Raw genomic sequence first — 23,682 nt, 5'->3', positions numbered from 1 at the left:
TACATTCAGTCTTGGTGCCTATGGAGGCCAGAAGAGGGCATCAGATCCCGTTAGGACTACAGTTACAGATGGTTGTGAGCAGCCATGTGTGTGTGGGTGCTGGGCATTGAGCCTGGGTCCTCTGGAAGACCAGCCAATGCTCTTAAGCACTGAGACATCTCTTCAGCCCCCATGCTACCTGTTTTACATATATTTATTTGTGTTCACAAACTACACAGTGCATGTGAGGAGGGAGGTCAGGGACCTCTTGTGAGAGATGGCTCTCTTTCTGCACATGGGTGTCAGGGATCAAACTCAGCTTGTGCTCTAGCACTAGGAAGGGGTGACAAACAAGATAATGTAGACCGTGCTCTATGTGTGGAGACAGATAAAGCAAGAGAGGAGAGGGAGGTCAGGAACGCTCTAGACAAGGCAGTAAAACTGGAGGAGGGGGCTGCGTGTGGTGACTCACGCCTTTAATCTTAGCATTTTGGAGGCACACAGATTTCTGTGAGTTTGAGGCCGCCACGATCCATGTAGAGAGTTCTAGGACAGTCAAGACTACATAGTGAAACTCTGTTTCAGAAACAAAACAAAATCTAAATAAATAAAAACAAAAACAACTGGTGGAGGGCTGTCAAGATGATTCAGTCATGGCTGGGGGTGATGGTGCATGCCTTTAATCCCAGCACTCGGAAGGCAGAGGCAGGTGGATTTCTGAATTCGAAGCCAGCCTGGTCTACAGAGAGAAATCCAGGACAGCCAAGGCTATTCAGAGAAACCCTGCCTCAAAAAAACAACCAACCGGGGCTGGAGAGATGGCTCAGAGGTTAAGAGCACTGACTGCTCTTCCAGAGGTCCTGAGTTCAATTCCCAGCACCCACATGGTGGCTCACAACCATCTGTAATGAGATCTGATGCCCTCTTCTGTATATATAATAAATAAATGAATCTTTAAAAACAAACAAACAAAACTACCGGAGGAAAGGTGAAGCCAATTAAGAAGAGCAAAGCTCTGAAGGAAGTCAGAAAGCATTTGGAACAGTTCTAGGAGGTCCTGTGACGTACCAGGAAGATGGGAAAGAAATGCCTGCTTCTCAACAGGGGTAACACTGAAAACTCAAAGGACTCCAAGAAGCACCGTGTGATGAGTGAGTGAGTTTATCAGGGATTGCTTACAGTGCACTGGAAGCTTTTAGAAGGCTGCATCCCCACAGAGGCACCATTACACCTGCTCATACCACCAAGCTCCTACAGGGCTAGAAGCAGGAAGGATGCAAAGCCAGGTCTCAAGCGCCACCGTGTGTGCAAACAGCGGAAGCGACTACAGGCTGATGTAAAGAAAGGTACCACAAAACTAGACTCGGAGAGTTTGTGCACCCAGGCTCCTGAGAGGGATTCCTGCAGGCTCAGAAAACTCCATCAGGCTACGGAAAGGATAATTTTGTTTTATGGACGCCTCATATAAAGAACAGATAAATGGCTGCAAGGTGGAGTTACTCTGGCTAGGACCGAGACCAGTCTCTGTACATGGGGCAAGGGCTCTGCTACAGGGACAGGCAAGTGCAAGGACGCTGAGGCAGTAGTGTTTGGGTGCTTGGGGAACACTGTGTATCTCTGAGATTGGCTGGTGTGAACACAGGGGACGGTGTTAGGGAGTAATGCCAGAGAGGAGGCAGGTGGGGCTCAGACAGGTGGAGTCTTGTGGGAGAAAGCAAGGATGTCAATGTACATCCTCGAGGGAGTTTGGAGAGGGTTTTTCTGTTTTAAGATTTTATTTCATTTTAATTTTTTTATGTGTAAGAGTGCTTTGCCTGCATGTGTGTGTGTGTGTGTGTGTGTGTGTGTGTGTGTGTGTGTGTGTGTGTATATGCAGTACCTGCAGAGGACAGAAGAGGGCACTGGATCCCCCAGAACTGGAGTCATAGATGGTTGTGAATCATTATGTGGGTGCTGGGAATCAATGCCAGGTCCTCAGGAGGAGTGGCCAGTGCTTGTAACCACCGAGGCATTTCTCCAGCCCCATTCTTCTTCCTTCTAAAGGCTGACTAACACTCCACTGTATGGATAGACCACATGGTTTATCCAGGAGCTCACTGATGGATGCTAATATTGCTTGTACCTTTGTACCACTGTGAGCCACACTGCTGTGAACAGTGGTGAGCCAATGGCCTTTGGGATTCTCCTTTCTCTGGGGGATTTACTCAGTAGTGGTGTTGCTGGATCAAGATCATTGTAACTCACTCTGTAGACCAGGCTAGCTCAAACTCACAGAGATTTGCCTGCCTCTGCCTCCCAAATGCACAAGGCTTCATTTACTTTTTTATTTCCTGGAGTATATGCAATGCATGGATGTAAGAAGACAACCCAAGGGCATCAGTTCTCTTTCCAACATGTGGCTGGAACCAAGGATGGAACTCAAGCAATCTGGCTTTGTGTTAGGACCCTCTACCTGCTGAGACATCTTGCCAGCCTCAAGGTGCTTAAAGTCTTCGTTTTTTTTTTTTTACCCTCCTTCCCACCACAGCTTTCCAGGGGATATCCTAGCCAAGGACTTTGCTGACTATGTCAGGGAGAACGAGAAGGACAGCAACTGTGGATTTGCCAAGGAGTATCAGGTGGGTGAGACACGAGGCGGTAGAGCTGGTGCCCACACGCTCTGGCTTCCCACACCCTTCTTGGTTGAGCTCAAACACTGAGCCATCTCTCCAGCCCTTAACTTTTTTTGATTTATTTGTTTTTATTTTATGTGCGTGGGTGTTTTGCCTACCTGTATGTATGGGTCCCGTGTATAGGCAATGCCTACAGAGGCCAGAAGAGGGCGTTGGACCCTCTGCAACTAAGTTATAGTGATTGTGGTTGCTGGGAATTGAACCAGCGTCCTTTGGAAGATCAGCCAGTTCTCTTAACCATTGAGCCATCTCTCCAGTTTCCTTTTTTCTTCTTAGGGATCAGACTTGGTCCTCAGGTGCTTGATTGCAAGCACCTTTACCTGATGAGTCAGCCATCTTGCTGGCCCAGATAATCGATTTAGATTATGTTCATCTCTGTATCTTCCTCTCTTGGCCTGTCTCCCTCTCTCACTCATATTGATATCTTTCCTTTTCCAAAGAACATTCCTTTCTACTCCCCAACCATGGTGTGTGTGTGTGTGTGTGTGCGCGCGCTAATAAATTTAATTAGGGTTGTTTACAGATGAAAATGTCTCTTCCTTCTCCAGCAACCAACTGCCTGTAGATCTTCTATAAACACCACCTCCTTTTTGAGACAGGGTCTCATGTAGTCTAGGCTGGCCTAGAACATGCTATATAGAGAGCCAAAGATGACCTTGAACTTATGGTCCTCCTCCCTGACCTCTTAAGTGCTGGAATTAGAGGTGTGCTCTGCAGAACCTGGTTTATGCAGTGCTGGGGATCAAACCCAGGGCCTTGTGCATGCTAGGCAAGCACTCTACCAACTGAGCCACTTCCCCAGCCTACCTCTTTTAATCATACAGAAACTGTCAAGTGTGTTTCCTTCCAACTCTCTGAAACCCTAAAACAACGATGGATACTTGGTTTAAGCATTACCCAGGGCCTCTGTCTGAGGAAGCCCTGGCTTCCCCTAACTCCTCACAAGTGCCCCCAAGGTGGATGGTCATACACCGCCAGTGTTTGTGAGTGCCACAGAGTCCCAAGATTCAATGGACAAACAGAAGAGGGCCAGTGGGGTCGTGAGGCCGCTGGAGGAAGACAAAGAAAATCCAACACCTTGAACCTCTTCTGTCTCTCCGCCTCTAGCAATTGGCTCTGGAGGGCCAAGGCCAGTCTCAGAGGACAGCATTGGCTCCAGAGAACACATCCAAGAACCGCTACAGGAATGTGCTGCCCTGTGAGTTTCTGGTTTTTGTCACCCTCGTCCATCTCCCTATGGAGTCTGCCAGAACCCCATTCCTGTGCCCTCTCTCTCCTCTCCACCCCCTCTGGTATGTGTGTGCGTGTGTTCATGCATGTACATGCAGTTTTTGTGGATCTATATATGGAGGCCAAAAGTCTTCTTCAGTCACTAGACACTTTTAAATTTTTATTTAAAAAAAAGTTTATTCTTCGTGTGTGTGTGTGTGTGTGTGTGTGTGTGTGGTTTGTATGTGATGCCCATGGATACCAGATCTACAGGAGCTGTGTTACAGGTGTGTGTGGGGGTGGTGGTATTGTGTTCCCCTCAACATGGGCGTTGGGAACTGAACTCAGGTCCTCTGCAGGAGCAGCAAACGCTCTTATCCATGGAACCATCTCTCCAGCACCATGGGTGATTTGTCTGTCTACATTTTTACTTGTTTATGGTGGTGGAGGGGTAACATGCATGCCACAGGCAATTGTGGAGGTCAAAGGACAGCTTACAAGAGTCGCTTCTTCCTGGGCCTTTTTTTTTTTTTTTTTTTTTTTTTTTTTTTTTGGAGACAGGGTCCCAGTAGCTCAGGCTGGCCTTAAACTCACTATGTAGCCAAAGATGATCTTGAACCTCCAACCTCTGCCTCCCCAGTGCTTGGATTACAGGCACCTGGTTTGACACAGCACTGGGAATCCAACGAGCACACTATCTGCAGCTGAGCCACATATCCAGGCCTGCCTTGTTTTTGGAAACAGCAAGCCTAAGGTGTCCTCCTGTCTGGGCCTCCCCAGTGCTTGGATTACAAGCACACGCTCCCGCGCCTGGCTTTTTGACCTAGGTTCTGGGTCTGGAACTGAGGTCCCATCTGTGCAGCAAGGCCTTCACCAGCTGAGCTGACTCCCCAGCCCCTTTCACAGCCCTCTTCTCATGGCTGATACTCCTGTGTTCTCCTAGATGACTGGTCTCGGGTGCCCCTGAAGCCCCTCGATGAGGAACCCGGCTCTGACTACATCAACGCCAGCTTCATACCGGTAAGGTGGCCATGGTGGTAGTGGGGGTACTCCCTGACCCTGGAGAGATGAAGAGCTGAAGGGGTTGGTGGTCATCTGATGGCCTCCCCTTGACATGCCTGCCTTCCTCAACTAGGGTCTCTGGAGCCCCAAGGAATTTATTGCAACCCAGGGTCCCCTGCCTCACACTGTGCGTGATTTCTGGCGTCTGGTGTGGGAACAGCAGAGCCACACCCTGGTCATGCTGACCAACTGCATGGAGTCTGGACGGGTGAGAAGAGATTTCTGTCCTGGTGCTAACCCCTGAGCACCAACCCTTGACCCAGCCCCACCTGGACACTGGCTTGATGCAGTCCCTTTTACACCTCTGCATTTCTTCAGTATAACCCCAGCCATCTTCAACATGGACCCATCCCCTCCACCTTCATCATGTCCACAGATCCGTGTGTGTGTGTGTGTGTGTGTGTGTGTGTGTGTGTACTGGTCCATGTTCTGCTGCTGTGGGTGAATGCCACAGACTGCATATGTCTTATGCTTCTGGAGGGTGGGAAGTTCAAGAGCATGATGCTGGCATATGGGGAGGGTCTTCTTCCTGCATATGACAAGTTAGAGAGTACCACGTGGTGAGGCACAGCCAGTGTGCCAGCTCAGTTCTCTTGCTCATCGTACATAACCGTTAATATCATCTAATCCTTAGATGACTTCATCTCATCCTAGTATCTTCACATAGACCCCATCTCTAGATACTGTTCACCTATGAATTTGGGAGTGAGGCTATCAGTACTCAAGTTTTTAGAGGAGGCACATTCAAACTATATCAAGGTTCCACAGACCTTGGGGTTAAGGAGTCCTCTCAGCTGGTGTGAATCTATTAGATCTGGCACCTCAGGGTCCTACCTTGTTGCCAGGGCAACAAGCATATCTTCACCTTGATTAGAAAAACCATATGAAGAGGCTGGTTCTTACTTAATATGCATGAGGCTCTAGGTTCAATCCTCAGCACTGTATAAACCCATGAGGTGGCACAAATTTATAATCCCAGAATTCTGGAAGATGGAGGCAGGAGGACCAGAAGTCAAGGTCATCTTTAACTTCAAATCAAGCTCAAGGAGGTCCTCTTAGGGGAAAAAAAAGCAATATGCAAAAGGTGCCTTGTTCTTAGGGTTGGGGAGATAGCTGAATGGATAAAGGATTTAACATGTAAGCAAGGGGCCAGAGCTTGGCTCCTCAGAACCTACATAAATGCCGGGCGAGCATGACTCACTTAAAATTCTAGCTCTCGGAAGGCAGAGAAAGGGAGCCTCTGGACCAAGCTGGCCAGCCAGACTAGTCATAGTGAGCAAACTCTGTGTTCATCGAGAGCCCCTGCCTCAGCGAGTACAATGTAGAGTGGTTAAGGAAGGCTCAAGACAATGGCCTCAGGCATCCACCTCCATGTGCACACACAGACGTAGTCACTCCCCATGGTGGACCTATGCGCGCGCGCACACACACACACACACACACACACACACACACACACACACACACGCATGCCCTGTTCTGTTTTCTCACTGTCCCAGTCTCCCTGCACAGGTGAAGTGTGAACATTACTGGCCTCTGGATGCTCAGCCCTGCACTCACGGACAGCTGCAGGTGACAATGGTTAATGAAGACGTGAAGGAGAACTGGACAGTGAGGGATCTTCAGCTCTTCCACGTGAGTCCCTCCAACCCCACTGAGAACTCCCCAGAAAGGCTCCTGGCAGTGTGTCTCCCAGAGAATCCCCCGTTAGGCATAGAAACTTCTGGAATCTCTGCACTCCCCCTCCTCAGCCTTCATCATCTTTCAGGTGGGAGAGAAGCAGATGCGCACTGTGCGCCAGTTCCACTACCTGGCCTGGCCGGATCATGGAGTCCCTTACTCCCCGGAGCCCTTGCTGGCTTTCCAAAAGGTGCTTCGGCAGTGGGTGGACCGGACCATGGATGGAGGACCTCCCATTGTACATTGCAGGTGAGCAACACCCTGGAAGTCTTCCCCAGGGACTCAGAATCCATCACAGACATGCACACATACACATGATTAAAAGTGAAATAAAATCTTTAGAAAGCAATTAGGGGACATCATGGTGGAATACACTGTAATCCCAGCACTCTGGAGGCAGAGGCAGGTGGATCTCTTAAGTTCTAGGCCAGCCTGGTCTACAGAGTGAATTCCAAGAGATAGCCAGGGCTACACAGAGAAGCCCTGTTTTGAAAAACCCCAATCAAAACCAAACCAACCAGACAATAACAAACCCCAAAGCCAATTAGTTTAGGGGTTCTTCCTATGGATTTCAGTGCCAGACTTGTTATTAGCTGCACGGCCTGGGAGTGACTTTCCCCCACCTCTGCTTTCATGTTACCACCTGTAAAATGGGTGTGCTGATACCCCCTAGTCTCATGCTTGGGAGTAGTGAAAAGCTCAAGCAGGGTTCACAGAACATGGCCAATGGATGGAGAAAATGCCAGTCACTGTCCTCATGGCCTCACAGTCCCCATGTAAACTGTGACTTGATGAGTGTTACACTTTCTGGATGCTCCAAAGCCTGTGGTGAACTTGCCTGAGGGTCAGAGGACAGAGCCGGCCACTAGAGTAGACATAGAGGTCAGGCAGTGGTGGCACACACCCTTAATCCTATCACTCAAGAGGCAGAGATCCTTCTGGATCTCCATGAGTTCAAGGCCACACTGGGCTGCATGAGATTGATCCAGTCTAGGAGAGAAACAGAGCCAGGCAGTGGTGCACATACCTTTAATACCAGCACCTGAGATCTCTTGTCTTTGCTTGGGAAGCACACAAGCCTTTAATCCCAGGAAGTAATATGGCAGGGCAGAGAAAGGTATATAAGTCATGAGGAAACAGGAACTTTCTCTTCAGGATTTCATAGAGGTAAGAACTAGTGGCTGGCTGCTCTGCTTCTCTGATCTTTCAGCTTTCACCCTGCTATCTGGCTCTGGGTTTTTTATTAAAAGACCATCGAAGGGCTGGAGAGATGGCTCAGAGGTTAAGAGCACTGGCTGCTCTTCCAGAGGACCTGAGTTCAATTCCCAGCAACCACATGGTGGCTCACAACCATCTATAATGAGATCTGATGCCCTCTTCTGGCCTGCAGGGACACATGCAGACAGAACACTGTATATATAATAAACAAAGAAACAACAACAAGAACAAGACCATCTAAGATTTGAATAACAAAAACCATACAGTCAGCTGCTAGGACTCCAGACTTCCCTCCCCTCTGGAGCCTAACCCTTGTCTTGTCCCTTGCCTAGTGCTGGCGTGGGCCGGACAGGCACTCTGATTGCACTGGATGTCCTGCTCCGGCAGCTGGAATGTGAGGGGCTGGTGGGTCCCTTCAGCTTTGTGAAGAAGATGAGAGAGAGCCGGCCACTGATGGTGCAGTCAGAGGTGAGGGGCCCTGGGGGACGGGGGTATGGGGGGCATGGGGGGTATGGGGGGCATGGGGGCATGGAGGGATGGGGGCATGGGGGGCATGGGGGCCCTTTGGAAAGCATTCCTCATCTCTGTGCATCCTCCCCAGGCCCAGTATGTATTTCTTCACCAGTGCATCTTGAGATACCTCCAGGAGTCAGCCCCGGTCCTCATCCTAAAGGAGGCAACATATGAGAATGTGGCCAACGTCATCTACGAGAATGCAGCTGCCATCAGAGCCCATGAGTCTGAGGCCTCGGCTACTGGGTGCTGAGCCTACACACAGAAATACTCAGGTTCGATATGGACCCCTGCTGGAGCCCAGATACTCGGACCTCCAACAGAACTGAGGGTTGGAGTCTCAGCCTCCCCAGCCCACTGGAAAGCCATCTCCTGATGGCCAAGGACAGGATGGGACTGATGTACTTCAACTATGAGCCTTGTGGCAGCCGGGAGCCTGAGGACAGGGATGACAAGGGGGGATTTCCTGTTTTTTGAGTGGAGGTGGCTGTGGCCTCGGTATACAGGATCTCAAAGAATCAGGCTGGAACCTGGATTCGGAAGAAGGAATCAGGGTCTGGAATTGTGCTACCTGAGGAACTAGGGCAGGCAGGTACCTGTCCCCCCCCCCCCCCCCCCCCGCCCGCCAGCTATTTCAGAAACCACATCAGCTTCCTTGAATCAGAGGCTGAAGGGAGTCTCTTTGCTTGTGGTCTCCCTGAAACTCATGCCTGCACATTCTTTCCATCCATATAATTTATTAAACTGTTCTCCCCGAAGGTGGGTTTTTGTCTCTGGAGATAATCTTGGGCTAGAAAGGGAGTTCCAGATCTTGAAGCCTGAGCAAACACATCTGGAGGGAACTTGAAGAGCCCATTATATTCCATCACCCCTTAAAAAACTAAATACAGTGGGCTGCAGAGATGGCTCAGAGGTTAAGAGCACTGGCTGCTCTTCCAAAGGTCCTGAGTTCAGTTCCCAGCAACCACATGGTGGCTCACAACCATCTGTAATGAGATCTGGTGCCCTCTTCTGGCCTGCATCCATACATGCAGGCAGAACGCTGTATACATAATAAATAAATCTAAAAATAAATAAATACAGGATTGGGGCTGGAGGATAGCTCAGTTGGAAAAATGCTTGCTTTACAAACATGGGGACCTGAGTTTGAGCCCCAGGACCCATGTGGAAAAAGCTGGGTGTGGTGGGGCTTGTAGTGACAGAAATGAGGAGGTAGAGATGGACCGATCCCTGGGGCTTAATAGCTAGCCAGCCTAGCCTACTCGGTGTGTCCGGGCCAGTGAGACAGTCTCTCAAGACAAGCTGGACAGGGATACTGATGTGGTTGAGCTGGAAAAGACCCTTCCTGTAAAGTCTGGTGACCTGAGTTCAATCCCCAGGAACCTACATGGTATTGGAAGAGAGCCAAAGCCTTCAAACTCTCCTTTGACCTCCACATGCCCACTCCTGCACATAAATAAATACACGTAATTTAAGTTTTTAAAAGGTGGATGGCACCAGAGGGAAAACATGCAAAGTTGTCTTCCGACCTTCATACACACGCACACACATGAACGGTACATGGCTTTGCCTCTGTGAAGCTATATGTGCTGCAAACACAACACATACACAAGTTCGCATGGAGACACTCTCAAAGAGGGCTGAGGTACCAGACCTCCATGCTGGCTGCAGCCAGGGATGGAAGGGCTTGCCCCAGGGGATTGGTTAAGCGGAGGTGATATCTGAGAGCAGCAATGCTGGAAGCTTCCTCTTCCTTGCCTCAAGAATCTGGGTTAGCTGAGTATTTGGGTCTCCAGAGGGGTTTCTCATGGATCCTAAAACCGAGTGTTCTGGAATCCAGTTATTTGCATCTCAAAAAGTCTGGTGTGTGTGTGTGTGTGTGTGTGTGTGTGTGTGTGTGTGTGTGTGTGTGTGTCTTGCGGGGGCTGGTGCTCAGTGTAGATGTCCGATGACTTAGCCAGACGTCAGAACCTTCTAGGGTACTAAGATCAACGTACGTGGGCGCCATGGTGGTTCTCGGGTGTGGCGGGCCGAGGGGCGGAGCAGGGCGTTCTCCTTTCTCCGGGGCAGAACACGCACGCACACACATGCACACATTCATACACGCGCGCGCGTTCACACACAGGGGCGCCGGCACTAGCCTGGCTGGACTCAGCCGCGCCCCCACCCCGCCGAGCTACATCAGCACACGGGACAGCGCCATCCGCCCACGTGCTGGGGGCGGGGTCCCGGCAGCCCAGGTCTCGGCGCCTCCAGGAGGGTCCTGTCCAGACACCTAGCAGGTAGGAGCTGTTGGGACCCTCTGTCCAAGCCGCATCCTCAGTCCCATTGGAAGAGGGACCGAGGTGTGTGGGAGGGGTGAGGGACACTGGCAAGGATCAACTCTGAGCAGCAGGTTGAAGCCCTCACCGAGGAGATGGCTGCGTGCAGAGGAGAGACAGGTGTGGAGACAAAGAGAGCAGGTTGGTAGGCAGAAAGCAGAGAGGAGACCAAGAGTGACTGAGGCCGGACAACAGAGGGCAGCAGAGACGCGGACGAGAGATGGATGTGGGGGACAGAGTAGGAAAGAGGTCCATCTGGGGTTTGGAGAGGCCGACTAGGTCACGAGAACAGGTGTGAAGACAGAGCCGTGGTGCACGCGCGAGAGCCTCGTGAGCGAGAGGATGTGAGGGCCCAAGAGAGGTGCCGGGGCAGGTTCCCCACTTCACCAGCAAGAGTGGTGGTGCACGGGGTCCGATGCGGAGGGAGGAGCCGCTGTGGAAGCGCAGACCACAGACCACCCTCAACCTCTCTGGGCCGCGCGAGCCCAGTCCTGGGTCCCGTGCACCGGCACCGCCCGGCCTTGTGCGTCACTCCCTCCCGTTGTCTTGGCAACAGACTCGTTGCCCAGCAACCAGCCTTGCTATCACCCTGCCTGGAGCCTGGCGGTCTCTCTGGGCAACAGTGGTCGGATGGTTCCCACGCCTGCCTTCGCCCACTTCCGGTTCAAGCCCTTGGGAAGGGCCAGGAAGGGGCAGAAGAGGGTGGTTGGGGGGGGGGATGCCTGCAGAGAGGGATCGTCCTTTTGTGATGGAATTGGGTACCCCCAAAGCCCGCCCTCGGCCTGGAAAGGCTGAGATTAACTCTTTGAAAACTCAATGGATGTTTGGGGTAGGAGTGGGGGGGAAAGGGTGCTTGGGTACCTCTGCAGGAAGCACCGCAGGAGCCCGACGCCATGTTCCTTGAACCCCCGACCTCGGGGTCTCCAGCGCCTGAGACACTTCCAGACTCTAGCCGCATCAGGCAGGGCGCAGGTGAGAAAACCCTGGGCCAGCCCTCGAGGAAAGCCCCGCTGGATCCCTAGCAGTGGGACTCAGATGCAAAGATTCGGGTTGGTAGGCTGGAAAATCCGGCAGGGATCGTGGGTCAGTATCCCAGACTAGAAACTGAAATACTGAAAAGGAGAGACAGACAGATCTGCGAGGAAAACCAGAAGCGGATCAAGGGTGGGGCATGGAGTGGGATCATAAATGAGCGAATGGAAACTGAGACCCAGGAGTGAGCAGAGCTTCTTCTAAAAGTAACAGAAGCTAAGCAGAAATTAAAATAGGTGTAGAGACGTCAGGACTGTAAGACAGCAAATCATGTCAGCGTGGGTAGAGCATCAGCTGAGCTTTACAGGTGAGATTGGTTGGAAGGTAAACATGGGATTAAAAGGAACGGAATCGGCTGGAGGGAAAACCAGGCTAAGATTCAGGCTGCCGTTCGGAATCAAGACTGAGCTAGCCAGCCAACTTCCCAGAGCTTTGATGAGTGTTGTGTCCATCCTTCTGCAGTGCCTGCCTGGGTCCTGACCACCATCGTGCTGGGCTCAGGCTTCCTGGTCTTCAGCAGCTGTTTCTGTCTCTACCGGAAGCTCTGTCGGAGACGGATGGGCAAGAAGAGTCAGGCCCAAGCCCAAGTCCATCTTCAGGAAGTGAAGGAGCTGGGCCGGAGTTACATAGATAAGGTGTGTCGAGGCTAGCCTCTCGACCCTTTCCTTTGCACACCCCTGCTCCCACCAATGTCCCCAGCTATTCTCTATCTTTGGTCCCACTTTGTCCACTGGATTCTGGGGATCAGAGCTAGTAACTGTCCACGAGAGCTCTCCTGTCTAAACTGGGTGTGAGGGTGGGTGCACATGTGTAATCCCAGCACTTTCGGAGGCTGAGACAGTAGGGTTGCTGTGAAAATCGGCCAGAGCTCTATAGTGCCTGCAACAGCAGCCTGGGCTGCAAAGTGAGACCTTGCCTCGCAAAACAAAACAAATCAGGGCTCAGTGGCTAAAAGCACTTGCTACTCTTCCAGAGGAAGAACCCACATGGTGACTCACAACCATCTGTAATTACAGTTCTACAAGACCCAACACCACTTCTGTGGGCTCCAGGCACACATGTGGTGCACAGACATATGTGTGTAGGCAAAACACTCACACACATAAAGTAAATAAATCTAAAAAACAGAATGAAACAAAAAACAGTAGGTGAAGTGGTTGGTAAACAAGCCTGAGGACCTTTGTTCTGATCCTTTACCCATTCAAAAGTTGGGCATGGCCGTGCATGCCTATAGCTCTAGCAGTGGGGGTGGGGAGGGAGTAGAGACAGGCATATTCCTGGAACTTCATGGCCAGCCAGTCTAGGAGTAATGGTAAACTCTAGGTTCAGTGAGAGACCCTGTCTCAAAAAATAAGGTGGAGAGTAATAGAGGGAGACACCCAAAGTTGACCTCTGACTTTCACACACATGCACAGGAATGGATGTGTATACCAACATACACAGGCATACATCACACACACACACACACACACACACACACACACACACACACTATCTACAGCCACACTACCCGAGATATTCTGCAAAGGTCACTTACTCAGGATGTTGTCATAAGTAGAGCACAACAGACATTGTGGGACCGACAGCCCAGAGGGTCAGAGGAAGTCTCCTGGTGGAGGTGACTTCTCTGGCAAGACCAAAGCAACAGCATTAGCTGACAGCCAAGACCAGAACATTCTAGTCAGAGAAAGAGCAGGTATTGAGGACTGGTTACTGAGATTTGAGGTGAATCAACAGAGAGGTATTCACTGCGCTGGGGGTAGGGTGTGAATAAACCGCGTTCCAGAGCAAGGTATCTGGAAGGTTGAGCATGATCCATGGAATAAGGGCAATGATCCCCATTGAAGTGTTTGCCCAAGAAGGGGACAGGGGCCTGGGACTGTAGCTCAGCTGGGAGAGTGCTTTGCTGGCACACATGAAGCTCAGGGTTCAGTCTCCAACACCACATAATCCAGGCATGGTAGTGCATACCTGTAACCCCAGATCTTGGGAGGTGGAGGCAGGAGGATTCAGAAATTCAAGGTTATCCATGGTTACATAGCAAGTTGGAGGCCAACTTGGCCTGTATGACAGCATGTTTGAGAGAGAGAGAGAGAGAGAGAGAGAGAGAGAGAGAGAGAGAGAGAACATATATGCCATTATGTGCATGAATGGACATACATGGGCAACACATACACACACACACACACAAAAAGAAGTCATGGAGGACTTAGATGGACCCTTCAAAAATAAAAGACTAGGGGTATGGAGCGATGTCTCAGTAGTTAAGAGTACTTGTTCCTCTTCCAGAGTCTCTCCCCAGCTCAGACACACCTATAACTCCAACTCCAGGGTATCCAATGCCTCTGGCCCCCATGGGCACCCTGCACTCACATGCATATATCCACATGAAGATGCACACCTATACATAATTTAAGGTATAAAAAATTAAGTGTTGAAAATTAAAAGGCGCCGGGCGGTGGTGGCGCATGCCTTTAATCCCAGCACTTGGGAGGCAGAGGCAGGCGGATCTCTGTGAGTTCGAGGCCAGCCTGGTCTACAAAGTGAGTTCCAGGACAGCCAGGCTGTTACACAGAGAAACCCTGTCTCAAAAAAACAAAAAATTAAAAGGCTATGGTAGAATCTGAATATTAAGCCTCCAAGTGCTGAGTGGGATGCAAGCCAGGCAGTCTTGGGTTTCCAACCCTGGGGACCATTTTTCATCTGTGTGCCTTTGGGAACTACACCTACATTCTCTGAGCCTTAAGTTCATGGTAATTAACTCATATCTCTCCTCCTTTTTCAACAAGTAGCTGTCATTGTAATTATTACCTATAGGGATTCCTTTTGGGGTCCTGGAACTCAGCCTCCATTCCGATTCCTTAAGTCGGTGATTTCAAAGGCCATCTAGGTCAGAATCACCACCAGCTTTGCTGCAATGTAAATTCTGGATGTAATGTCATACAGACCTAGTGAATCACAACCCCTAATAAGGTGACTTCAGTATTTTGCCACACATCTCTGATAGAGACTAGACTTTGAGAATGTATGACCTAGCTTAAAAAACAACAACTTATATTCTAAAATGCTAAGTATATAGTAAATATACCATTTATCCTCCACATTTTCCTGTGGCAAGATCAATGGTGGCAATTTGTACTGTTATCCCAATACATTCATTAGGACATGGAGGAATGAAACAGTCCCAGACTGTGTCTCACAATGTCTATTCCCATAGCAGACATCACTAATCAAATGCTGACAGATATGTTGTCTTTATGTTACCAGAGTTCCAGACATTACTAATCACTGTTTAGACAAACAATCATCAATGGCTTGAGGAAGGGATCTGTGAGCCTCTTGAGGTTTTTGAGACTGGAAACTACTAGTTTCAGGGGAAGATTCCACCTTCTTGCCCCTGACTTTCTAGGTTCAGCCTGAAATAGAGGAGCTGGACCCCTCACCATCCATGCCAGGACAGCAGGTATCAGACAAGCACCAGCTAGGACGGTTGCAGTATTCACTGGATTATGACTTCCAGACTGGTCAGGTGGGTTTGAAGGAGGGAGAATGCTTGGGAAGGGGGGGGTCTCCCTTTGTAGTGGAGGCCATGGGAGGGAGGCTGAAACATGAATCCCTTCTCTGTGTCTGGGCACCTGCAGCTCCTGGTGGGCATCTTGCAAGCTGAAGGACTGGCAGCATTGGACCTAGGAGGTTCCTCGGACCCCTATGTAAGTGTCTATCTGCTGCCAGACAAGCGGAGGCGACATGAGACCAAGGTGCATCGGCAGACCCTGAATCCACACTTTGGGGAAACCTTTGCCTTCAAGGTGAGTTCCTGCTTCATCACCCCATGGTTCTCAGCCTACCTCTTGTCCTGGAATGCCAAGGGCTGACCCCTTCAGCTTGCCCCGGAAGGAGACACAGCTCAGTTGCAGCTGCCAGCTTGTGTGTAAAGGTGGTGGGAAGCTGTTCCCTGAGACCCAGAATCATCCCTGGGGACACTGTCAATGCCTGTGCCATCTGTTGCCTTGGTCCTTGGACACTCCTGTTTGTGTTCTGTTAACACATGAGTTTTCTTCTGTGGCTCCTCGTACTTTATTGAGTTCCCTGGAACCTCATTGCCCCATGTTCTGGGATATTTGTACTCTGTGTGAAGATGTGTCACTGTGGCTGGTTTAATAAAGAGCTGAATGGCTAATAGCTAGGCAGGTAGAGGTTAGGTGGGACTTCTGGGGACAGAGAGGACTCTGGTAAAAAGAAAGGCAGAGTTGCCAGACAGACACAGAGAGGAAACAGGAGGTGCAAGATGGAAGAGAAGTAATGCCATAGGGCAGAACATAGATTAATATAAATGGGTTAATTTAAGTTATAAGAGCTAGTTGAGGGCTGGAGAGATGGCTCAGAGGTTAAGAACACTGCTTGCTCTTCCAAAGGTCCTGAGTTCAATTCCCAGCAACCACATGGTGGCTCACAACCATCTGTAATGAGATCTGGTGCCCTCTTCTGGCCTGCAGGGATACATGTAGACAGAACACTGTATAGGTAATACATATAAGAGCTAGTTGAGACAAGGCTGAGCTTTCATAATAAGACGTCTCTGTGTCTTTATTTGGGAGCTGGTGGCCCTACTCTCCTTACTTCCACCTGAATATTGTACCCCTCACGCCCTCCTTCTCTCTGACTCCCTCCCCTCTTCTTTGTGTCCCCTTCCACCAGGTCCCATATGTGGAACTGGGGGGCAGAGTGCTGGTCATGGCGGTGTATGACTTCGATCGCTTCTCCCGCAACGATGCCATCGGGGAGGTGCGGGTGCCCATGAGTTCCGTGAACCTGGGGCGGCCGGTGCAGGCCTGGAGAGAGCTGCAGGTGGCTCCCAAAGAGGAGGTGAGCATGCGCGGCCCCTCCCATCCCTACTCTGGAACACCCAGATCACAGACTTTCCAGTCCTTCAAGTCTGCCGGCCCCTTTCCGCACAGACGCCAGGGGGTGGGCTAGCTGGTTCCGAGGAACAGGATTGACAGCCCTGGCGCTTGACTCTTGGAGCATTCCTTTCCAAAGCAAGCTGAAGACAGGTAGCGGCCCGATCTGGGGGACAGGTTCCATTCCTCCTTTTAGCAGGAGAAACTGGGGGACATCTGCTTCTCTCTCCGCTATGTCCCCACGGCCGGAAAGCTCACCGTCATTGTCCTGGAAGCTAAAAACCTGAAGAAGATGGATGTTGGAGGACTCTCAGGTGCGTGCATGTGTATGTATGTTAGGGCTTCTACTGCTGTGATAAAGACATGATTTAAAACAAACAAACACACACACACACACAAAAAAAAAACTCACAAAATTTGGGGAGGAAAAAGGTTATTTAATCTTACAACTCTTATGTCACATTCCATCAATGACAGAAGTCAGGGCAGGAACTCAAACAGGGCGGGGACCTGGAGGCAGGAGCTGATGCAGAGGGCCAGAAAGGAGTCTGTTTACTGGCTTGCTTCCCATGGCTTCCTCAGCCTGTTTCTTATATATCCAGGACCATTTGTCCAGTCCTACAGTGGGCTAGGTCCCCCCACATCAACTCCTAATTAAGAAAATGCCCGGCTTGGCGGTGGTGGAACACGCCTTTAATCTCAGCATTCGGGAGGCAGAGGCAAGTGGATCTCTGTGAGTTTGAGGCTGACCTGGGCTACAGAGTGGGTTCTAGGAAAGGCTCCAAAGCTACACAGAGAAACCCTGTCTTGAAAAACAAAAACAAAAACAAAAACAAAAAAAAAAGAAGGAAAGAAAGAAAGAAAGGTCTTGTCTACAGGCCAATGTCATGGAGGCATTTCTCATGTTTGGCTCACTCTTCTCAAATGACTTTGACTTGTATCCAGTTGGTAACAAACAAACACCAATCAGGGCAGGGGGTGTGCTTGCCTCAGGGCTCTGACAGCTTCTTGAACTGGAGGGTCTCTTAGGGGACAGAGGAACCCCACACTGCTGTGGGGTAATACAGAACTGATCTTATCCAGAAAAGGGGATCTGAGGGGGTGCACGGATGATTCTATGGCGGTCCAAAAGAGATTCTTCACTGCTTCCACACAACCTGATCCCCAAGAGTCCAGCAGTGGGGAGTTAAAGGATGCCCTTCTTCACCCCAGACCCCTATGTTAAGGTGCACCTGCTTCAGGGAGGCAAGAAGGTTCGGAAGAAGAAAACCACCATTAAGAAGAACACCCTGAACCCCTATTACAACGAGGCCTTCAGCTTTGAGGTGCCCTGTGACCAAGTGCAGGTGAGTGCAGCCCTGTTTCTACCGGGACAGCTCCGCCACAGAAACCCCCAGGGCTGGTAGTGGCAAAGGAGCCAGGGCATCACCGAAGAAGCCAGCTCCTGAGGTCTGAGGTCGCATTGTTCCTCTGGAAAATCAGGAGATCTGGTCTTAAAACCTGGCCTTGGGCATGCTCTCCCCTAAGCCTCCAGAATGCCTGTCCCCAGCAAGCTCCGCCCCCAGCAAGCTCAGACCTTCCAGTTCTTATAGAAAAGAGCGGTTATGGGTCACAGCACCCAGATCAAGGACTCTTCTGAGCTCTGATCTCTAAGGAGGCTCCTACCAAGCTCTGGACAGTGGGTCCTGTGGGTTGGTTTATCTCTGTAGAAGTTTGTTTTCAGCAGGGTGTTATAGCACACGCCTTTAATCCCAGCACTCCATAGGCAGAGGCAGGCAGATCTCTGTGAGTTCAAGGCCAGCCTGCTCTACATAGCAAGTTCCAGGCTGGGCATGGCTACATAATGAGACCCTGTCTAAAACAGAAAAAGAAAGGAAGGAAGGAAGAATTTCCTTTGCAAAGGAACGAAAGCACCTGGGCACCATTTTGTCTTTTCCAACTGCCACGCCTCCCTGCCCCAAACTCCGTGGCAACGCCCCTACATAACCCGGTTGCAGGGAGAGAATTCCTGGGTGATGATCCCTGCGCCTCTCTCCAAGCCTCCTATCTCCTTTTCCCCCCACCCACTCCAGAAAGTCCAGGTGGAGCTGACCGTATTGGACTACGACAAGCTGGGCAAGAACGAGGCCATCGGGAGAGTAGCGGTGGGCGCAGCCGTCGGTGGGGCCGGCCTGCGGCACTGGGCGGACATGTTGGCCAACCCCAGGCGGCCCATTGCCCAGTGGCACTCGCTGCGGCCCCCCGACCGAGCCAGGCCAATGCCTGCACCCTGATCCCCATCAGGCAAGCACCCGACCCCGGATCCCTCGCTCCCAGCCCCTTACACGTCACCCCACATGCCTCTCCCTACTCCCCAAATGTTGCATCCATTCCTACCTCCACACTGGGAATGTTTCTAACTTCTAGCACCAGTCCCATACCCAGAAACCACAATGATCTTGCGGGGAGGTGGTTAAGTCTGCATCCCCTGCCCCAGGGTCCTGCCCTCTGCTTTGACAATCAGCTGTGAAGCCTGTTACCTCCCAATCTTAGTTCTTCCCACACAGCTTGACCCCTGTACTGCTCCTGGGCTAAATAAATACTCAGCAGCTTGGAGACTCTGCCCCAAGGCTCCTTGATGTGTGTGTGGGGAGGGGAGGAGCGGGGACAGGACACAGTAGCAGAGACCACAAATGATGCTCACCTCTAGGCCCAAAGGCATGCCAGGTCAGAATTAACACTGAACACCTTGGACTCCCACCCAGGAAAACCCATCCATCTTCCACACTAACCCAATCACATACTTATCCATTCTCCCTAGACCTAGGTTTCCTCACAAGGAGAAAAAACTTGGGATGGTAACAATACCTGTAGTATGACCGCTGTGAGGAGTCAGGGAGAATTCCCTTACCCATGAATACCCATGTGTTCACCAGCCAGGTAAAGGTTGGACCACTGAGCCACACCCCAGCCCCTCACTGGGGGATTCTAGGCTGGGGCTCTACCACTGAGCCACACCCCAGCCCCTCACTGGGGGATTCTAGGCAGAAGCTCTATCACTGAGCCACACCCCAGCCCCTCACTGGGGGATTCTAGGCAGGGGCTCTACCACTGAGCCACACCCCCAGCCCCTCACTGGGGGATTCTAGGCAGGGGCTCTACCACTGAGCCACACCCAAGCCCCTCACTGGGGGATTCTAGGCAGGGGCTCTACCACTGAGCCACACCCCAGCCCCTCACTGGGGGATTGATTCTAGGGAATCACTCTACCATTGATCCTCACCCTTAGCCATCTTTTTACCTAAGTTGCCCAGCCTCTCCTTAAACCCACTCTGTAGCTTAGGCATTAAACTTGTCTTCCTCCTGCCTCATTCTCCCTAGTATCTGAGATCACAGGCCCACAACACCAGGCCCCTGTGCACATAGAATTTCATGCCTGGTTTTGCATCCTTCCTTCTCCCGCTTCCTCCCTCTCCCTCACTTCTGTCTCATTTCCCCTGGGGTCTTCTGTGTGCAGCCTCTGTGGAACTGTGGACCAAGAATCTAGGCAGGTTTTATACCTCATCATGTACTCTTATCAAGGAAATAAAGCAGATACATTTCCAACTGAAATCTCCAGAAAGTCCATGACCATACCACCCTGAAGTCTCAAGAGCCCATGGCCATTCTACACCGAAATCTCCAGAGAATCTTACTGTCCATAAGGCAGATACTTGAGGAAAGCCAATGGTACCCTCTCCCCTCCCTCTTTCAACACATGTTGCTTGCCATCATACTTCTGGGAGGATGATTACTTTACCAATTTCATCCCTCCCCAGGCAGGATTAGGAATGATGGACAAGGTCTCTGATGTTTGGGAATTCAGCCCCCAACAGCAGGTTAAGGAGGACATGGGAGCACAAAGTATCTCCAGATACTAGAAAAAGAGTATACATTTGTCCCCTGAACTTTCTGGTAGCCAATGAGCAAGGAAATCAGATTAGTTCCATGAGTTATAGTGTCCATGAGCTTTAGAAAAATTTCACAGAACTGACCAGCAGTGGTGGTGCACGCCTTTAATCCCAACACTTGGGAGTGGGAGGTAGGAGTTTGAGGCCAGCCTGGTCTACAGAGTGAGTTCCAGGACAGCCAGGGCTGCACAGAGAAACCCTGTCTTGAAAACTAAACCAAACCAAACCAAACAAACAAAAAAAATGAAGAAAGAAAGAAAAGAAAAATAGAAAAATTCCACAAAATCATAGCAGTTATTTCTCCTGTGTGACGATGTGTATTACTTTTAAGAAGACTGTCTGGGGGTTGGGGATTTAGCTCAGTGGTAGAGCACTTGCCTAGCAAGCACAAGGCCCTGGGTTTGGTCCTCAGCTCAGGAAAGAAAAAAAAAAAAAAAAAAAAAAAAAAGGACCATCTGGAGAGATGGCTCAGTGGTTAAGAGCACTGGCTGCTCTTCCAGAGGTCATGAATTCAATTCCCAGCACCCACATGGTGGCCCACAAACCATCCATAATAGTATCTGATGCCCTCTTCTGGTGTGCAGGCATACACACAGAGCACTCACACACAAAAACATAAATAAAGTTAAAAGAGAAGACAGTATTATCTACAATTAACTACTCCTCCACTACTGCAATACTGCCCTCAGACAAACTCATGATAAATACAAGTTTACTAGTATTGACAAACGAAGAAAATGTATGTAGTTTGCTCTGAGTCACATAGCCAAGCGGTTTGACTTTAAGTCCTGGTACTTAACAATGTATCTTTTTATTTTTAAAGGTTTATTTATTTTGTTATTTTGCGTGTATGAATGCTTCACCTGCTTCTTTGTTTGTGCACCATGTGTGCGCCTGGTGCCCACTGAGGTCAGAAGAGAGCATTGGATCCCATGGGACTAGAGTTAGTAGACAGTTGTGAGCCACCATGTGGATGCTAGGAATTGAACCTGGGTTCTCTGCAAGAGCAACAAGTCTTCTTAACTGATGAGCCAACTCTCTAGGGTCTAAACCTCTTATGATTTAGGTTATGATCTCAGGGTCTCTGGTTTTTCCATCTTAGCAAGAAAGCAGACCAATCAGAAGAAAACCACTGTAAATAGTCACTGGTATTAAGAAATAAATCCAGGGTCTTGAGAGATGGTTCAGAGGTTAAGAGCACTTGATGCTCTTGCAGAGGTCCTGAGTTTGGTTCCCAACATCCACATATTGAATCATGCCCTCCATAATTGGAGTTCCAGGAGGGCTGATGACTTCTTCTGACCTCCATAGGCACTGGACACACATGTAGTTCACATACATGTAGAGAAAACATACATCCAGGCTGGGCATGGTGCACTTAGTCATAGCACTCGGGAGGCAGAGGCAGCCGGATCTCTGAGTTCGAGGCCAGCCTGGTCAACACAGAGACATCCAGAGCTACATAATAGAGAGTCCCTGCCTCAAAATAAAAATAAGTTATCTAAGAAATAAAAAAAATAAGTTCAGTGAATGTTGAGAAATTTAGGGAGTTCAGGGAGATCTTTTCTGAGGTGACATTTGAATGACATGGTAAGAATGGATGACATGCTAGGTGGTGGTGGTGCACACCTTTAATCCAGCCCTTGGAAGGCAGAGGCAAGTGCATCTCTGTGAGTTCGAGGCCAGCCTGGTCTACAGAGTGAGATCCAGGACATCCAGGGCTACACAGAGAAACCCTGTCTTGAAAAAACAAAACAAAACAAACAAACAAACAAACAAGAAAGAATGGGTGACATGCATAATGATAAGGGAGAAATAGAATGGAGTATGATTCCACCACAAAAAGAAATGTGCTATTAGAGTACTTGCTGTGTAAACCCCAGTTCAAACACCAAGCACCCATATCAAAGTCAGGCAAGGCTGGATGCATTGGTAACACCACCTCTGGGGAGCAGAGATACACAGACTCAGGGAGCAGCCTAACAAAAACGGTGAACTTCCACTCTAGTGAGAGACTTCTCAAGGAAATCAGCCAGGCAGTGATAGAGGAAGACCCCAGACATGCCCCTCTGGCCTCTACATTTTTGTGGGCACAAGCACCCACACATGCATGCGCACGCACACATACAGTACTAAACACACATGAAGGAATGAGATACTAATTTATTCTTCATCATGAACCTGGAGTTATATGTTATGTAACTTGATGAGCATATAAATCATCTTTTTAAAGATACATTTATTTCACTTGAATGAGTGTTTTGCCTGTATGCGTATCTATGTAGTACCTGCACATATGCCGTCAGAGGCCAGAAGAGGGCATCTGATTCCGGGAACTGAAGTTACATACAGGTGGTTGTATGTAAGCTGGCTGTCCTGTGGATGCTGGCATCTGAACCCAGGTCCTGGGGGAAAAGCATCCAGGGCTGAGCCGTCACTACAGCCCCTCTCTATATAATCAAGCTTGAACTTTTAACCCTGCTTCAGTCCCATGACCACCCCCTCCCCACCCACTCCTGCCATTGATTGGAGTATAGTCATTTACCATCACACCTGATTTTACATGGTACTGGGGATGGAGCAGAGTTCATCAACATGCTTATCAAGAGCTCTGACGACAGCCCTGGATCTATTCTTTCTACAGCATCATTTCCTTTAATTTTTCTTTGTTCTAGTAAATTTTGTTCAGTGCTAGGGTCTGAGAGACCCATGTTAGGTATCTCCCCAGGAGGGAGGTTTTCTTTTAATTTATATTTTAAATTGTTTTATTTATTTGTGCGAGTGTGTGTGTGTGTGTGTGTGTGTGAGAGAGAGAGAGAGAGAGAGAGAGAGAGAGAGATGAAAATTAGTTGCGAGCTAAGCCATGTGCTAAGCCCTCCTGCTCTCAACATGGGTGCAGGGACAGATATTGATATGGGGAGTCATCGTTGTCCTGTGAACTTGTAGCCTGTAGAACAGCTGATAGGCATGCAGGTGAAGCCTGAGAGAGACGGGGGAGTGTTTGTGGGTTCCCAAAGATTCTCCTGGAGCTGGAAGTACAGTTATGATCCCCCTGATGTGGGTGCTGAGAACTGAATTCTCCAGTCCTCTGAGAGAGCAGCAAATGCCCTCAATTACTGAGCCATCTCTCCAGCACCAGGGGGGAGTTTTGTTTGTTTTTAATATA

General features: G+C 49.9%; 2 protein-coding genes across 3 annotated transcripts in view; both read left to right on the top strand.

Moving 5' to 3' along the window:
• The window catches only part of Ptprh (protein tyrosine phosphatase receptor type H), a 57,551-nt gene extending 48,965 nt beyond the window's left edge, over positions 1-8,586 (top strand). The window contains exons 13-20 of the mRNA XM_036167587.1: positions 2,507-2,597; positions 3,759-3,849; positions 4,804-4,880; positions 4,996-5,130; positions 6,435-6,557; positions 6,691-6,851; positions 8,153-8,288; positions 8,422-8,586. Of these exons, the coding sequence (XP_036023480.1) occupies positions 2,507-2,597; positions 3,759-3,849; positions 4,804-4,880; positions 4,996-5,130; positions 6,435-6,557; positions 6,691-6,851; positions 8,153-8,288; positions 8,422-8,586 (979 nt within the window). The remainder of the gene's footprint in view (positions 1-2,506; positions 2,598-3,758; positions 3,850-4,803; positions 4,881-4,995; positions 5,131-6,434; positions 6,558-6,690; positions 6,852-8,152; positions 8,289-8,421) is intronic.
• A 1,802-nt stretch (positions 8,587-10,388) lies between these two features.
• Syt5 (synaptotagmin 5) lies at positions 10,389-19,189 on the top strand. 2 transcript variants are annotated; one of them, XM_036175728.1, is made up of 9 exons: positions 10,389-10,615; positions 11,488-11,626; positions 12,149-12,321; positions 15,096-15,215; positions 15,328-15,495; positions 16,385-16,552; positions 16,787-16,901; positions 17,800-17,933; positions 18,660-19,189. In XM_036175728.1, the coding sequence occupies exons 2-9, from the start codon at positions 11,548-11,550 to the stop codon at positions 18,858-18,860; spliced, it is 1,158 nt and encodes a 385-aa protein (XP_036031621.1). In that variant the 5' UTR covers positions 10,389-10,615; positions 11,488-11,547; the 3' UTR covers positions 18,861-19,189. The 2 variants fall into 2 exon arrangements, with proteins under 2 accessions (XP_036031621.1, XP_036031620.1); XM_036175727.1 differs by having other exon boundaries at positions 16,784-16,901.
• Positions 19,190-23,682: the final 4,493 nt, after the last annotated feature.

This window comes from Onychomys torridus, chromosome 1 (assembly GCF_903995425.1).
Source record: "Onychomys torridus chromosome 1, mOncTor1.1, whole genome shotgun sequence".
Classification (NCBI taxonomy): domain Eukaryota; kingdom Metazoa; phylum Chordata; class Mammalia; order Rodentia; family Cricetidae; genus Onychomys; species Onychomys torridus.
The sequence above is the reverse complement of the archived record's forward strand: the minus strand, read 5'-3'. Positions and strand labels throughout refer to the sequence as shown.